This window comes from Labeo rohita, chromosome 20, assembly GCF_022985175.1.
Source record: "Labeo rohita strain BAU-BD-2019 chromosome 20, IGBB_LRoh.1.0, whole genome shotgun sequence".
NCBI lineage: Eukaryota > Metazoa > Chordata > Actinopteri > Cypriniformes > Cyprinidae > Labeo > Labeo rohita.
In genome coordinates, this window is record NC_066888.1 from 23,257,753 (window position 1) to 23,274,460 (window position 16,708).

The following is a 16,708-nucleotide window of genomic DNA, read 5'->3' on the forward strand; positions in this document are numbered from 1 at the left end:
TGACCCATCCAGTGTATTTTTGCCTATTGCTACAAATATACCCGTGCAACATAAGACTGGTTTTGTGGTCCAGGGTCACATATGTCAGTCATTAATAATTAGAATTGCAATACTTAAAATGGCTTAAAATTGTGTAAATCAATACTTTCTTATATTTTATATTATATTTGATTTGACTTCATGTGCAAATGAAGACAGCTAAAGTCATATGGAGAACAGAAAGTAAGTTTAAAAAATACTCTATTAAAATAAAAGAAAATACAGTGTCATTCCACCCTGTCTTAGCTTTATAGATCGCTCATATTCTGCCCTCTACTGGCTAAAAAGCAATTTCGAGGACATATAATGAGACTTTTACAATATCTTGAATCTTATTTAATGATTTAACTTCGAAAAGCAATTCTATAACAAACAATGGCATTTAACTGAGGGAGGCATAAGATTAGGACTAGATAGGTTTCCTCAATTGGTACTACTAACGCAATTTAAAGTCAATATTTCAGTGGTTTCAAATGAAGCAGCTTCTGCAGTTGTGCAAGTCTAAACAATTGCTTTGAGTGCCCACCAGGGAGAGACAAAAACCACAAGAATATATTCCACTTGTACTTCACAGGTCTAGTCAAAGAGGGTTAAAATAACAGATCAAGCAATACATTAAGGACATATTTTACGAGTACGGCCACCTTTTGCTCTTGAACAGTCTTGGAATGCTGTAGTACTGAACTGTGTTTATGAGGGGATAAATTAAGCACATATAAATCTATAAAGATCTGTGCTTCAGAACTACCCATGAAAGTTTCAGTGATGTTTATGTCTACAGGGATTAGGGAGGACATGGAAAGCATGACTTCATTCTGGAGCACCATTTCTAGGAAACCAATGGATCTTATGACCCCCCTTACCAAAAATAAGTATACTTCAAGTTTATTTCATTAAGTATACTTAAGTAAAGTTCAAGTATATTATTAAGTATACTTTATGTAGTAAATATACAAATGTCAGTGTACTAGTAGTATACTTGTAAGTGTACTATTTTAATACTCATTGGGACTAAATTGGCCCACTTTCTAGTATATAAAAATATACATTTAGGTATACTTTCAGTACAGAAGTAGTAAACTTTGAGTACACAACTAGTACTATGTTTTAGTTTGTACTGCAACTATACTCAAAGTGAACTTATACTGATAGTTTACTATTTAAATACTTGTAGCATTTTAGTACACTTTGAAGTAATTTTAATAATTTTGTTAGTATTTAAGTATTTTGTTATATGAATATCTAAACATACAAAATATCACAAAAAAAGAACAGGGCATCTGCTTGTAAACAAAAACATTTTATTCTAGCTTTATGCATTCTTTTGTTTATAAACACTTGAATGTGGGTAAGTTTCATAAATAATAAATTATATATATATATATATATATATATATATATATATATATATATATATTGAACAAAAAGATGAAAAAGACTATGAATTGGATTCAGAGTGATAATCAAAACATAGATGGAGTCGATCAACACCCCAAAGCTTGACAGTCATTATTACCTCTTCATGAGTCACATTTTATGGAGAAGTAAGTAAGCTAAAAGTATACTTTCCTATTTTTGTATAAAAACAACATGATGTAAAAATTAAATATAAGTCAGGTCTACTTAAATGTCATTTTAAGTATATTTCTGAGAAGTACATAAAAAGTAGACTGAAAGTATAGTTTCCTATTTTTTTAGTTTAAAAGAAGTACTCAAATAGCATACTTGAATAAACTTAAGGGCCCACCAGATGGTACAATTCTCTGCAATTATTTTATATTATATACTTGTCAAACAAACCTTAGTTTTTATCATTTATATCAAAAGAAGAATATAAAAATGTGTAAAATTAGGTTGCATATTCCACTTTTGTAGCATAAAAATGGTGTCATGTTACCTTCAGATGATTTTAAGCCTTCTTCCATAGTGTAAACCTTAGTATAACGCAGCCAATCTTTCTCAGTAAATTTAATTCTTTGTGTCTGTTCTGTAATCACGAACATAGGCTGAGAAGCTATTATTTCAAACCTGCCATAAAACTCAGGGAAGTGCATAGTTATGGAAATCTCCTTTGATTGAGGCAATTTCAGTTTACCGTTAAAAGCTTAATAGCCAAATTGAATGCAAATAATTAAGCCACAGAGAGACATTCAACTGAGAGAAGACGAGATTTCACAGCTGATTCACCGCCTACATACTCTGCTGACAAAAATATCATAAGAAATTGACTGCAGAATGACCGGTATTCCCCACCCCCAATGTAAATAAAAAATATAGTGTTGTTTGTATTAACATATTTAAGATATAATAAACAATACAAACAAAAAAACGCATTTTCATTATTAATACACTTTAAGTAAAATTATTTTTTAATACAACAAAAACTAGTATTTCGAGTTGATTTACAATGTTTGATCTAAATTATAGAAAAGTATAGTATGTATAAAAGCTACATAATATACATTATATAAATATATATAGATTAATTCCATTTTCATATACGCAAATCACTGCCAGATTTGCGTGGACGTGAACATTTGTGCCTGAATAACCAATTTACACTAAAATGTCACACCTCAGCTTCTTGCATTCCAGTGAGGAAAGCTGACTTCTCGCGGGATCCTCCCGATGAAATATCGCGGAGGCAAATCTAAGAAAGGTGGAGACTTCGGGATAACTTCCTGCACAGTACTCTCAAGAATCATACCTCATACTTAAACAACAGGCCGACTTTAAAACCAAGTCGAATGGATTAGTAGCGCAAATAAACTCGCTAACAAGCACTTCACCAACACGATTCCACGCACAAGTAGGATTTACCGCTAGCATCCAGCCTGCTAGCTAACATCAGCTACCAGGACGGCAGATTGTACACATCACATCAAGACGGTCTTGTATCGAAGGACAGTATGGGTGAGTTCACCTCGCTTCTTATGGATCAGTTACAGTGGCACTTCGCGTTTCAGTTTCTAACGAAATAGTGCGAGCGAGTCACTTTAGCGTCATTTTAAAAGATGAAACTGTATCCAAGTTGAATTAAGAAAAAAAAAAGTTGTGATCAGATGAATATTTGACTAGGCGCCAGTGTCGCAAACTGGCTAGGCTTGTCCAAACCAGTAAATTCCAGGCGTTTTACGTCAAGATTAATGACTCCCTTCTCTGCCACTACAATATTATTGTTTACCTTTCGGATGTAGACGTTGTTAGATTGTTTTAAAAGCAGTTTGTAGTAGTTGATGTGGCTCACTTCCAGGGAAGCCCCCTTAAAGGTGTACTCTATTATTTTTGCTGACGAATACAATTTTATATTTAAAGAAAAAACGCATTTTGACACATCTAATTACAATGATAAGCACTCAGCAAGTCCAAACCATGTCGGTTTTCTAGAAAAAGCAGGTTTATTTAACACGAAGCGGGTCGCCCCCTTACGGGCGCCGTCATGTTTACATCACATGACACGATGTGCGATGACCCGATTTACTACTGTTATTAATAACAGCAAAATAATGGTGTCTGTATCAGTTCCAAAACTATTAGTAAGACAAATTGGAGACAGCTAAAGGCTAACAAATTCTGGTAACACGTTACAATAAGTTGTCATTTGTTAACATTAGTTAATGTATTAACTAACATGAACAAACAATGGACAATGCGATTATTACGCTGTTTATTCATCTTAGACCATGTTAGTTAATTAAATATACAGTCAGTCATTGTTTGTTCATGTTAGTTCACACTGCCTTAACTAATGTTAAACACAACTTGTGATTTTAATAATGCATTAGTAAATGTTGAAATTAATATTATCTTAGATTAAAAAAAAATGCTGTCGAAGTATTGTTCATTCTTATTAACATTTCATGTTAACTAATGAACCTTATTTTAAAGTGTTACCCAAAAACTTACTAACTGTGCAGGTTTAAAAAGAAGCATCTCCCTTGCTAGAAGTTAGAGAGGTTTTAGGTGAACAGATGTTAAAGTGGAAAACGTTAGGTTAGTACCTGTTTTGCACAGTCATGCTCTGGTACTCTGCTGGTTTGAATAAAGTGCAAATGTTATGAGTTGTCTACAAATCCTCTTTTAGGTTAGCTTCATTTCCATATTTCCTCCTCTCAATTTCAGGTTGTTGACACTTATTGTACTTTCTGTTATTTTTATTATACTACAGGAATTAGTGAGAGCTGTGTTTGTTTTATTGGCCACATTTTTGGCCATATTTGTGTTGTTAGTAGCCAGAAGCTGATTGCACATCCAGAAGTACATTTTATATGACTGGTTAATATGGCTTATGGCAGAACTCTCTTAGATCTTTTTTGTTACCCATGTGATTACCTGAATTATGTGTTATGATGGTATAACACTGTAGGGCAGAGTTTTTGATTTCAAACATGACCTCCTTAAGATACATACTAGAGTGGGAGATGTGTTAGAACATGTTTCTTTTACATTTTCTTCTGATTGCGAATAAGCAGTATGGCTCAAAGGAAACATTTTGAGGAAATGTTTGAGTTTTTAGATACATGTTACATGGAGCATAATGCTCATTTGTTTTCCCAGCTGTAGGTTAGAGTAAATGTGTGGCGTGGGCTGCGGGCCGGCTGGCAGACAGGTTGCTTTCGTGGCCTTGAGTGCTCTCCCCCCACCTCGTCAGTAATTCATCAAGTTGTCACAGAGTTATGTAAGCGCTGGATTGGAAACTGAACCCATCAGGAAGTTTGGAAGTGTGTTAGAGTAGCAAGTGTACTTTACACAGGTGTGAGTGGACTTTGCTTGGTCGTGTCTGGTCTTGACTGCAAACAAAATCAGTACAGGCGAAATGACAATAGGTAAATATTTCTCACTGATCTCGGGTTTCAATGAGATCTTTAACACTGATCTATTTTCCTCTCATGTGGGAATCTGCTCTACAGATGGCCTTGTCATATTGTTTAACAATTAAGTGGTGGCCTAATTATTTTTAGTTGCACGTCATAGTTTGTGTAGGTTGCATGTTTTTTTTAATGCAGTGGATTTTAATTGACCACAACTACAGACCCTCACTCTAACAGACCTCAAACTTTTAAATGGCAGTGTGCATAATTAAGAAAATTATAATTTTTGAAGTTAGTGCAGAACCACTAAAGTCTTATTTGAACTGATAACATCACATTTAGTTCAAGCACTTGTTTCTCTTGCTGTGTGGTGAAGGAAACCCTACCGGAGTGCCTTTGTATGATATTCCTTCTACATCAGTAAAAGAATGCTGACGTTGAACACCTATTAATAATAATAACCGATGCATGAACATGATTTTGTTTCAGTATTTTTATAGAAAACAAAAATAGAACAAGTTCTGAATAAACTTTCTCCTTACATGTCAATCACTGTTTTTGACATCATGCAAAAGGCCGAAAATATGTGAGGAATCTCAGCAGCCGCTCCCTGCATGCTGACTACTGCATTACTAGTTATTTTGCAAAGCAATTTTGAAGAAAGGACTTTGGTTGACCTCTGAAGTATGTGTAATAATCTTGTGCTTGATTGTGTTTGACTGACACGCTTAAGAATTTAGATTTTCTCTGTGGTCTCAGACTTTGGACCTCACAGTGGGTTGGATCTGAACCTGACAAAATGTTTTGCTTGGAGAAACCAAAAATGATACAGCGTCATGTATGGTTTTAAAGGAACACTCCACTTTTTTGAAAATAGGCTCATTTTCCAACTCCCCCTAAAGTTAAACAGTTGAGTTTTACTGTTTTTGAATCCATTCAGCCGATCTCTGGGTCTGGCGGTAGCACTTTTAGCATAGCTTAACATAGATCATTTAATCTGATTAGACTATTAGCATCTCAAAAATGACCAAAGTCCAAAAAAAAAACAAACAAAAAAAAACCTCCAAAATAAAGTGGAGTGTTCCTTTAAGGAGGAGCAGGCTAGCTCACATATGGAGCCGAAATAATAGTCCTTTCAAATAAAGAATAACTTGTTGTTCAAGATCTTGAAAGCTCTCACCATATTTCACACTGGTCAAAAGGCCTTCATAATTATATTCATTTGTATGTTGGAAAAACCTTTCTTGAAGTGCTTCAGGTACTTTTCAAATCTTTAAATGAGAACTAGTTTATTAACTGTGTGTGTCAAACCAGGGTCTTGATTAGCTCAGTCCAAACTGCCTGAGGGCACTTTGAGGTTAAATTGAACTGATTGTGTCCCATATTATTTGCTCTGTTTCCTCCAAGCTCCAGTCACATATTGATTGTATGTGTGTTTTTTTTGTTTAGTGTAGTAATTTTATTTTATGAAGCCATTGACCCATTTAACGTCTGACCTCTATCACTGATTCGGGTCACACACAAGTCGCCTGGTTTGCACTTCTGCAGTGAGCATATTCTTTAAATAATTTTGCCTCTGGAATTTTGAGGTTGTCAGCACATGGTTTTAAAAAATAGAACCACTTTATGCAAGTTTCATTCATGTTCAGAATCAAGAACGTTTTCAGCTAGAATTTGCTGTGGAGTCGTTATTCTGTCACTAATTAGTCTTGCATAATCAGACTTTTGACTGTAGGCAGAAAATCTGGGCCAAGAGCCGCCCATTTGTTCTGACATGATTGTTAACCAACCCTAGTTTTATTTGTTCATTTAATTATTGTTATTGTTTTTTTATACATAGGTCAGGTACAGTATGGTAGTACAGATAACATTGAAAACATTTGTTAAACATCTTGCAAATGTGAAACTCAGAAACACAAAGTGTAGATCCCAACTTCAAGGGGTCATCAGATGTAAACTTCACTTTTACATGTTGAACATTAATGTGTGTTGGCAGTGTATGTACAAATCTACCCTATAATGATAAAAATCCATGCAGTGGTTTTTAATTAATCTGTAAAAATCATATCCCCTTTTTCAAATCGAGCCATTCTCAGATGTCTGTCGGTGCCATTCTCAGATTCCAGTTCAGAGGCCTCTCCCAAGATAGTTGATTGACATGAGCGTCTTACCTCCATTGTTTCGATGCCGGAGAAGGGATGTAAGTTAGACAAGAATATCTCCGATTGAGCGATTGAGGTGTTGTGTTGCTGGATGTAATAATGAACATAGTGGTCGTCATTTACTCCCGACATCTGATGTATATATTATTATTATTATTTTTTTTTTGTAAGGTAGAGATACATTATGTAGTTTTATTGTTTTTCTGTAAACATTTTATTTCACAGTTTTTATGTATCTTAAATAAACAATACTGCAGTAAGGTAGCAATGTTCAAGTGGTCAGAGGTCTATAAGAGATTGTACAGACAGCACAGAATAAATTAATATTAAAAATCACAAACTTCTGCCAACTCTGTGTGCAGTATGCATCAGATGGTTTGTGGGCATGCCATCTGAAGCTTTGACAAAGCTCTAACCTACACTGACAGTCAAATGTGTCTGTTTGGTATGATTTCAATGTTTTGATGGTTTTGAAAGATGTCTCATATATACTCGCCAAGTCTGCTTTTATTTGATTAAATATACAGTACAGTTAATAATATTCTGAAATAATATTACAATTTAAAATAACTAATTTCTGTTTTAATATATTTTAAAATGTCATTTTTCCTCTGGTAGCAAGCTATTCAGCAGCCATCACTCCAGTTTGTGTCACATCCTTCAAAAATCATTCTGATATGCTGATTTGGTGCTTAAGAAACATTTCGTCTTATTAGTGTTGAAAACAGTTGCTTAAAGGGATAGTTCACCCAAAAATGAAAATTCTGTCATTAATTACTTACCCTGTGTCGTTCCAAATCCGTAAGACCTTTATTCATCTTCGGAACAAAAATTAAGATATTTTTGATGAAATCTGAGAGCTTTCTAACCCAGCATAAAACAGTGACACTCTCGCATCAAATACTAACACAGAAGAGAAGAAATTGATGAATATAGTCACTATTTTTGTTTTCTTGCACACTAAAAATATTCTTGTAGCTTCATAAATTGTAGACTACTTTAATAATGTCCTTACTACCTTTCTGGGCCTTGAAAGTGTCAGTTGTGTTGCTGTCTATGCAGGCTCATAAAGCTCTTGGATTTTATAAAAAAAAAAAAAAATCTTAATTTGTGTTCTGTAGATGAACAAAGGTCTTATAGATTTGGAATGACATGAAGGTGAGTAATTAATTGATATACCTTTAATATTTTTGTATTTTTCTTTCAACATTTGAATATTTTGTCATTCAAAATCTTTACTGTCACTTGATTATTTTTATGCAACTTTTGAATAGTAGTCCATGTGGCCTTATGTGTCATCACTAGCACGATTTGCGATATAGACATTGTGTTAAATGGCCTAAAAAATGAATGATCAAAGTCATCATAATTTTCTTTGTCTGACTACAATTTAAATGAATGGTTCACTACTAAATAAAATATTATCTCAAATAATATCATTATGAAATAATAATTAAATAATATTATTTGCTCATGTTTTTCCAACCCCAGAAGCAGTTTTTTTTTTAATTTTTTTAAATTTTTTTTTTTTATAGAACACAAAACAAAAAAAACTGAACTGAAACCATTCTGTGCTTTTGTGTTTTTTGGCTCCTTCATCCATCTGTGAGCTGTAACTGTTTCTGAAGTTTAGAATAAACAAAGGGCTTCAGCTCCACCTATGGAAATTAGTTCGAGGGGTAATTTCAAAGACGGTATTGCTTGTTGGATAAAACTTAAACAGTCCTTATTAAGGCCTTGTTTCTTGGACTCAAGGCTGAAATTATTTCCTACTCTTCAGTCTTTTGTGTTTTTTCACTGACCCGATATATTCCTGTAGTTATTCACAGGCTGGCAGCCATGAATAGCATTTTAAGCAAAGCTTTAAGAGATTTTGGCAATCATAACGTAGAGAAGTAAATTACCTAATCTGTTTTCCTTTCTAAATGGCTGTGGAGGGAACAAGAGGGAATGAAAGTGGAGTCGCAGACTCTGGATCTGCTCCTGACACTCATGCCAAGTCGGCCAACTATGTCATTATGACAGTTTCTGCAAAGCTCTGCTGTAGATCAGGATGCTTCGGCAGGCGAAAACAGAGAGGCTAAGTCAGCATGAAACATGGGATGCGTGAGCTACATGAAGGAGTCATATTGTTGTTTTACTAGACACTTTCAGTTTCTAACATCCTGACCTCAGTTAGCCTCTGCATTTCGGTCGTATTGACACTGACCAGTGATAAGAGCACAGCATATAAAATAAGATATACTTTGTATATTCTAAGTGACATGATAATGAAGCCTTTTGAGTTAGTTCATTTGGAAGTTCTTCTTAATTTAGATGTTCTTCTTCCCCCACCTGTTAGGACTGTAAACATGGTGAAGGCTAAATTAGAAGCAAAACCAACTAACCACAATGTATGGTGGTTTGACATTATATGTAACTGTCTTCTGCAAAGTTACCAACAAGAAGAGGAAGAGACAATGTGAAGGCTGGTTGCCTCATAGTCACAGTTTTAAAAACAGATAGTGGCCACAGATTTCCATTCAAGAGGAGGGATGACAACACATGATTTGGTGCTTGCTCAGAAAGGCTTGAGTTATGTCCTTGGTTATCTTTTGTTTAAGCTTTACTTCCCAGGGAGCTGTAAGATGCTTGACCTTGTGTGCTCTGTCCCTTGTTCTAGTCAAGTGTAGATAGTAAGTGGATTTATTTATTTATTTATTTTTTTTTTTTTAGAGTTAGTTTTGGGAATTTTACTGTATTTACTGAAGCACAAATTAAAGGTATAGTTCACCCAAAAATTAATATTCTATCATTAGTTACTCGCTCTAATGTTGCTCCAAACCCATTAGATCTTAGTTCATCTTCGGGAACACAAATTAAGATATTTTTGATGAAATCTGAGAGCTTTCTAACCCTGTATAGGCAGCAAAACAAGGGACACGTTCATAGCCCAGACACTTAGAAAGGACATTGATGAAATAGTGGTTCAACCTTCCTTGTTTGTCCTGAACAGTTAAACTTCCCACTGTTCTTTAGGAAAAATCCCACAGGTCCCACAAATTCTTTGGTTTTTCAGCATTTTTGTGTATTTGAACCCTTTCCAACATTGACTGTATGATTTTGAGATCCATCTTTTCATACTGAGGACAACTGAAGGACTCGTATGCAACTAATACAGAAGGTTCAAACGCTCACTGATGCTCTAGAAGGAACCACATTGCATTAAGCCGGGGGTGGTGAAATTTTTTTCAATTTGAAGATCAGGGTAAATTTAACTTAATTTGTCTTCAGGGAAACATGTAAGTATCTTCTGTAGTTTCTGAATGGCAGTATTAAATAGAAAAAACAATGTTATTTAGGCAAAATAAGAAAAATTTACCCCTACTCATTCCATTCAAAAGTTTACACCACTGGCTCTTAATGCATAATTTTCCCTTCTGAAGCATCAGTGAGCATTTGAACCTTCTGTAATAGTTGCATATGAGTCCCTCAGCTGTCCTCAGAGTGAAAAGATGGATCTCAAAATCATACAGTCATTGTTGTAAATGGTTCAAATACACAAAAATGCTGAAAAGCCAAACATTTTGTGGGACCTGAAGGATTTTTCTGAAGAACAGCAGGCTGTTTAACTGTTCAGAACAAACAAGGAACTCATGAACAACCATGACTAAACCAAAAAACACAGCTGGGGATCATTCAACAACAGTGTATTAAGAATCAAGTGTATGTAAACGTTTGACCAGAGACTTTTTTACAAATTCTATTGTTTTCTTTTGTGGACTATATGTAAATGTCTTTTATGTGAAATATCTTATTCAGGTCAGTAGTACTAAATAAAAAATAACATGCATTTTGTATGATCCCTCTTATTTTGGTAAAATAAGTAAGTAGTAATTAAAAAAAGGTGTATGTAAACTTTTGACTTCTACTGTATATTGTATTATTCACTGCTGCAGTTTGTACACCTTTCACATTTTTAGCAGCAAGAAAACTTCTTCCTCATAAAAACCTAAATCAAAACCAGGTCATATTGCTTTACTGGCAATGCATATCATTTGGGATCAGATTTTCAAAACTATGACGAGTTACACAGCCCATGCTAACGATAGGACATCCAGCAGCTACTAGTGATCAACATAACGATGATAAAATCGTTTAGAATGGGGCATAACAGATTCCTCATCATCATGTTGGCCTAAACTGGTTTATTTTGCATCTCTTGACAGATGCTCCCAAAAGAATTCCCCAGAATATGCGGGCTGAACAGGGAATTTCGTTTGATGTTAATAGTTGTTACATACTTGTTTGTAGAAATACTTTGTACAGGCATAGCCAGACAAGGTAGGGATGAGATCCTGTCAAACATGCTGACCTCTTCCCTGTGTTTTCCATGAGAAGTCTCTGCTATCTCTGGCTTCGCTGTGTAAATAACCTTTGTCAACAGAGGTACTGTGTGCATATGCAGCTGATCGCATTCTTTGCAGACACACGTAACTCTCTCACAACCAGATTTAGCACTTTTCCTAAGGCATTGTCTAACTATACTATACAACAATTTCCAAAGACTCTGGAAATGGTTGGGAGATGTTTGTGTCTGGGTGTCGGTGGTAATGATTAGGTAGCAAAGAAACGCACATTTCTTGCTCAGACATTGTTGTTTGTGTTTGCCTGAAACTTGATGGACACCACTTTGCTTGGAAACGGTTATTCCAAACCTATTGAAAAGTGCTGTAAGTGCTCTTCTAGCTGTGAAAATGATGATTGTTAGGCTTTGTCCTTGGAAACATACCTATATTTGATTAAAACTTTGTTTACAGGCTGTGCTCTGCTGGCCCAGTGATTTGAAGTTTTCGCTGAACAAAGAGGTCAGACAATAGTGGCTGTAAAGGGCAAGGTCTAGATTTCCACATGGTTGTTCTGTGGTCTTGGTGCAGAGTGTTTATTCACTTTTTAAAGGTCAGAACTAACTATATTAGGACGGAACTAACTATATAGGACATAAATATTTGACTAGTCAAGTTCATGTTGATCTGTGTTAACTTCAACCCTTGTGCTAAGTTATCTTTGTACGACTGTTAGGAGATTTTAATTGAATTCAACACAGTTTATCAGAAATCACACTATGAAAAACGAACAAAAAAAATCTGGTAAAATCAGCAAACATTTAAAGGGTTAGTTCAACCAAAAATAAAAATTACCCCATGATTTACTCACTCTCAAGCCATCGTAGGTGTATATGACTTTCTTCTTTCAGGTGAATACAGTCGGAGTTATAATAAAAATGTCCTGGCTCTTCCAAGCTTTATAATTGCAGTGAATGGGTGTTGAGATTTTGAAGCCCAATAAAGTGCATCGATCCATCATAAAAGTACTCCACACATCTCCAGAGGGTTAATAAAGGCCTTCTGAAGCGAATCGATGTGTTTGTGTTCACGAGAAAGTAGCGTTCTAGTGGATGACTTATGATGTAGGACGTAGGTAAATGCCTACGAAGTAAAAAAAAAACGAGGATTTGTAAAGAAAACTATCGATTTCGATATAAGCCAAGAGGAGACTGGTTTTCCTTTGCTGTAAACAAACTTGGTTTTTGCGAGACTATGCCTACGTCCTCATCCTCTCTTGTGGACACAAGTACGACAGTTAATGGAAGCTAGAGATTTATAAAGTTTTAACTATAGAAATTTTTCTCTTTTAATATTTTTATTTAAATAAATAAATAATAATGAAGACATAATGAGTTTGTGATAACAATGTTGTATTTTATTTATTTAATTATTTACATTTTTAAAGATATTTTTTGCCAAATCATGAATGTTTGTTGGTGAGATAAACCATTCATTTTTGGATTTGTTTTGCTTTATCAGTTTGTATTTGGTGTGAAAAGGCTTTGGTTGTGTTTTACTGTACATCCTTGTTAAAGTAGTTCACTTCCAGATAATGTACCCTGGTTATCTAAGATGTTCATGTCTTTCTTTCTTCAGTCATAAAGAAATTATGTTTTTTGAAGAGAACATTTCAGGATTCCATATAATGGACTTCTGTGGTGCCCCTGAGTTTAGCTTCCAAAATGCAGTTTAAATGCAGCTTCAAAGGCTCTAAACGATCCAAGCCGAGGAAGAAGGGTCTTATCTAGCAAAACAGTTAGTTATTTTCTAAAAATATTACCTTAAGCACTCATCTTGTCTAGCCCTGTGTGAACTCCAGTTCATGACAGTTAGGGTATGTCGAAAAAGTCCCATCTCATTTTCTCTTCCAACTTCAGAATTACCCTACATCACTGTTTTACCCTTTTTTGTAAAGGGTGTTTGACTTTCTTTGCATGTTCACTTTGTAAACACTGGGTTTTTACTTCTGCAGCGATGTAGGACGATTTTGAAGTTGGAGAAGAAAATGAGATGGGAGTTTTGTGACATATCCAAACTGTCATGAACCAGAATACACAGAGTTCACGCAGAGCTAGACAAGACAAGCATTTAAGCTTAAAAAGTATAGAAATTGTACTTTTGTATTTTTTTTTTTTTTTTTTTTTTTTTGTAGAAAATAACCAATCGTTTAGAGCCCTCTGAAGCTGCATTTAAACTGCATTTTGGAAATTCAGACTTGGGGGCACCATAGACGTTCATTATATAGAGAGAAATCCTGAAATGTTTTCCTCAAAAACATATTTTTTTTTACTACTGAAGAAAGACATGAACATCTTGGATGACAAGGGGGTAAGTATATTTTCTGTACATTTTTGTTCTGGAAGTGAGCTACTCCTTTAAGTAATTTAATATCTGTGCCATCATGTCTCAAACAACCTTTATCAGGTTCTTGATCACAGAATGAGTTTCACAATGACACTGTTCTCCCCTTTGTAGTTGAGGTGGTGGTGGAGTATGAGTATGTAGCCGTCCACGAAGATGAGTTGACCCTCAAGCTTGGAGATGTGATCAAAAACGTGCGACGAATTGAGGAGGAGGGATGGATGGAGGGAGACCTTAATGGGAAAAGAGGCCTGTTTCCAGACAACTTTGTAAAGGTAATTTTAAGAAATGCTTTTTTAATTTTTTTTTTTTTAATTTAAAGGGGTCATCGGATGTTAAGTTCACTTTTACATGTTGTCTAAACATTAATGTGTGTTGGCAGTGTATGTACAAATCTACCCTATAATGATAAAAATCCATGCAGTGGTTTTTAATTAATCTGTAAAAATAATATTGCCTTTTTCAAATCAAGCCATTCTCAAATGCCTGTTGTTGTGGCGTCACACCCACAGAGGCCGCTCCCACGATAGTTGATTGACATGAGCGCTTTACCTCAGATCAGCTGTAACAGTCCTCCCTCTTTGTTTCCTTGCCGAAGCAGGGATGTAAGTTAGACAAGAATATTTCCGATTGAGGTGTTGTGTTGCTGGATGCAATAATGAACATAGTGGTCGTCATTTACTCCCAACATCTGAGCCGCTGAAGATGCAGTGGATTACGTTTGTTTGTGAAGGGAATGCACCTCCCGATCTACATATATCCGTCTATGTTCGTGCAAATTATTCATGATCCAGGTTCACTTACAGCAGAAGTTAGTATAAGGGGTTTTTTATGAATCTTTGCGATCACCTTTCCTAATAATGTGCTAGTTAGCAAGTTTAGTGGCTCAACGCGGCTAAATGCGGCTACAGTAAACAGGCTCGTCACTCCACAGAGAGAAGAGAGGGGCGGGGCGAGCAGAGCTCATTTGCATTTAATGCAGCCTCTACCAGAATGAGATGATTTTTGCAGAGCTGATTTTGGCAAGGTAAAAAGAGTGTTGTTTTACACTATCATTGAGTATTTTTCACCAAAGTATATTAAAGACTTTTCATTAATACCCTAAAGAATCATATCAACTTGTGGAAAATGGGCATCCGATGACCCCTTTAAAAATGAAAATTCAGTCATTAATTACTCACCCTCATGTCGTTCCAAACCTGATAGACCTTCGTTAATCTTCGGAAGACAAATTAAGATGTTTTTGATGAAATCTGAGAGCTTTCTGATCCTCCATAGACAGCAACTAACACGTTCAAGGCCCAGAAAAGTAGTAAGGATATCGGTAAAATAGTCCATGTGACATCAGTGGTTCAATGTGGTGCTGCTGGCGTAGAACCTGGAAAGTATTCTCGTAGCTTCCTAAAATTAAAGTTAAACCACTCATGTCACATGGACAATTTTTTGTTATCCTTACTATTTTTCTGGGCCTTGAACGTGTCAGTTGCATTGATGTTTATGCAGAGTCAGAAAGCTCTTAGATTTCCTCAAAATATCTTAATTTTTATTCAGAAGATGAATGAAGGTCTTACGGGTTGGGAACGACATGAGGGTGAGTAATTAATAAAAGAATTTTCATTTTTGGCTGAACTATCCCTTTAATATGTTGGTTTTATGTAAGTGTTGTGAGTTAAAAAGCCTTGTGGTTGGCCAAAACAAAGTGTTAACAGGAAGGAAGTGGTTATCATTAGGTATAACATGACAAGTTTTGAATTCCAAAATCTGACCATTGTGTCATTGCAGGTATTGCAGTCTCATCTTCAATTTGTGTACCGCTTAATTAGCGTTTTGAGTTGCTACTGAGGCCGCTTGAGGAAACTCACTTTAAAGTCAGCTGTAATGGTTAATCTTGTCAAAGGCAGAAAATTATTGCTTGTGTTTCCTTGCGGAGATCCTTTAGTAGGGTGTGAGGTAATCTTCCACTCCCTTAACTGAACTTTGGTCCCGGAAAGATTTGATAGTCATACTCAGGTGGTTTCAGGAGAAGACCATGGAAACCGAGCAGGTAAGGAGCTTGCTTTAGTTTGTGTGTCTGTTGGCTCGTGTCTAAATAAGATCTTGGGCTAGTTGTGTCTGGAAAACGTGTTACTGGTAATGTTTTGTCTGGGTTTCTATTCATTCTGTTTCTCATAACGTGGCGCTGGATTTGATTGCCTGTTGCGCTGAATCACAGATCACAGATAGCACAGGAGTTAAAGAGCCAGAAAAACAGAAAAGTATTGTTTAATAAAAAGAAAAAAAAATAGTTTATACACAAACTGTACAATATTGTGTTGTTAAAATTGATTTTCAGGAATTGTGCATTTAGAACATTGTGTTTTGAAGATTTTATATTTATTTATTTATTGACTTTTTTTTTTTTTTTTTAAGGTATTTATACTTTATAACTGAGGACGTGTAATTTCATTTACTGGTTCAGACATGGTTGGTATAATTTTCACTAGGATAGGAGTGTCTTCTCTGCTTGTATGAAGATCATGTGCTCTAGATGAATCATGAATGCCACTGAAATAAACCTAGACATCAGTGAAAAAGAGTCTGTGTGTAATAGTACTTTAGCATTTATTTATATTTTGTATTATAAGAAAACCAGGAGCTTTAAAAGGTTGGGAAAGCTGACCTCAAATTAGGTATTGAGTGGGGAGTAACAAAAAGGAATTTCTTTGTCAGCATCTCAGACAGGAAGTTTGGAGCGGATGCAGCCTGTGGCATTCTCCATTCTGCACCGGAGCCTCCAGGAAACAAAATGCACTGCTCCACATGCCTTTCTCTCAAACCCAAACCCTGTCTAAGTACATCAAAACCCAGCTAAAAAGACTTCTGTAGAGTTTCTGTGGTAATACTAATGCAGTGCTATGAAAATTGCATAGCAAATGTGGTTTAATCAATGTAACTTTATTATTTCATTATTTAATTAAAATTATTATAT

The 16,708-nt window shown here is 35.3% G+C and overlaps 1 protein-coding gene across 1 annotated transcript in view; it reads left to right on the forward strand.

Annotated features, from left to right (window-relative positions):
* The first annotated feature begins 2,667 nt into the window (after window positions 1-2,667).
* Window positions 2,668-16,708, forward strand: part of cd2ap (CD2-associated protein) — a 52,067-nt gene continuing 38,026 nt past the window's right edge. Inside the window, exons 1-2 of the mRNA XM_051138696.1 lie at window positions 2,668-2,952; window positions 13,855-14,015. Of these exons, the coding sequence (XP_050994653.1) occupies window positions 2,949-2,952; window positions 13,855-14,015 (165 nt within the window). The 5' untranslated portion in view covers window positions 2,668-2,948. The remainder of the gene's footprint in view (window positions 2,953-13,854; window positions 14,016-16,708) is intronic.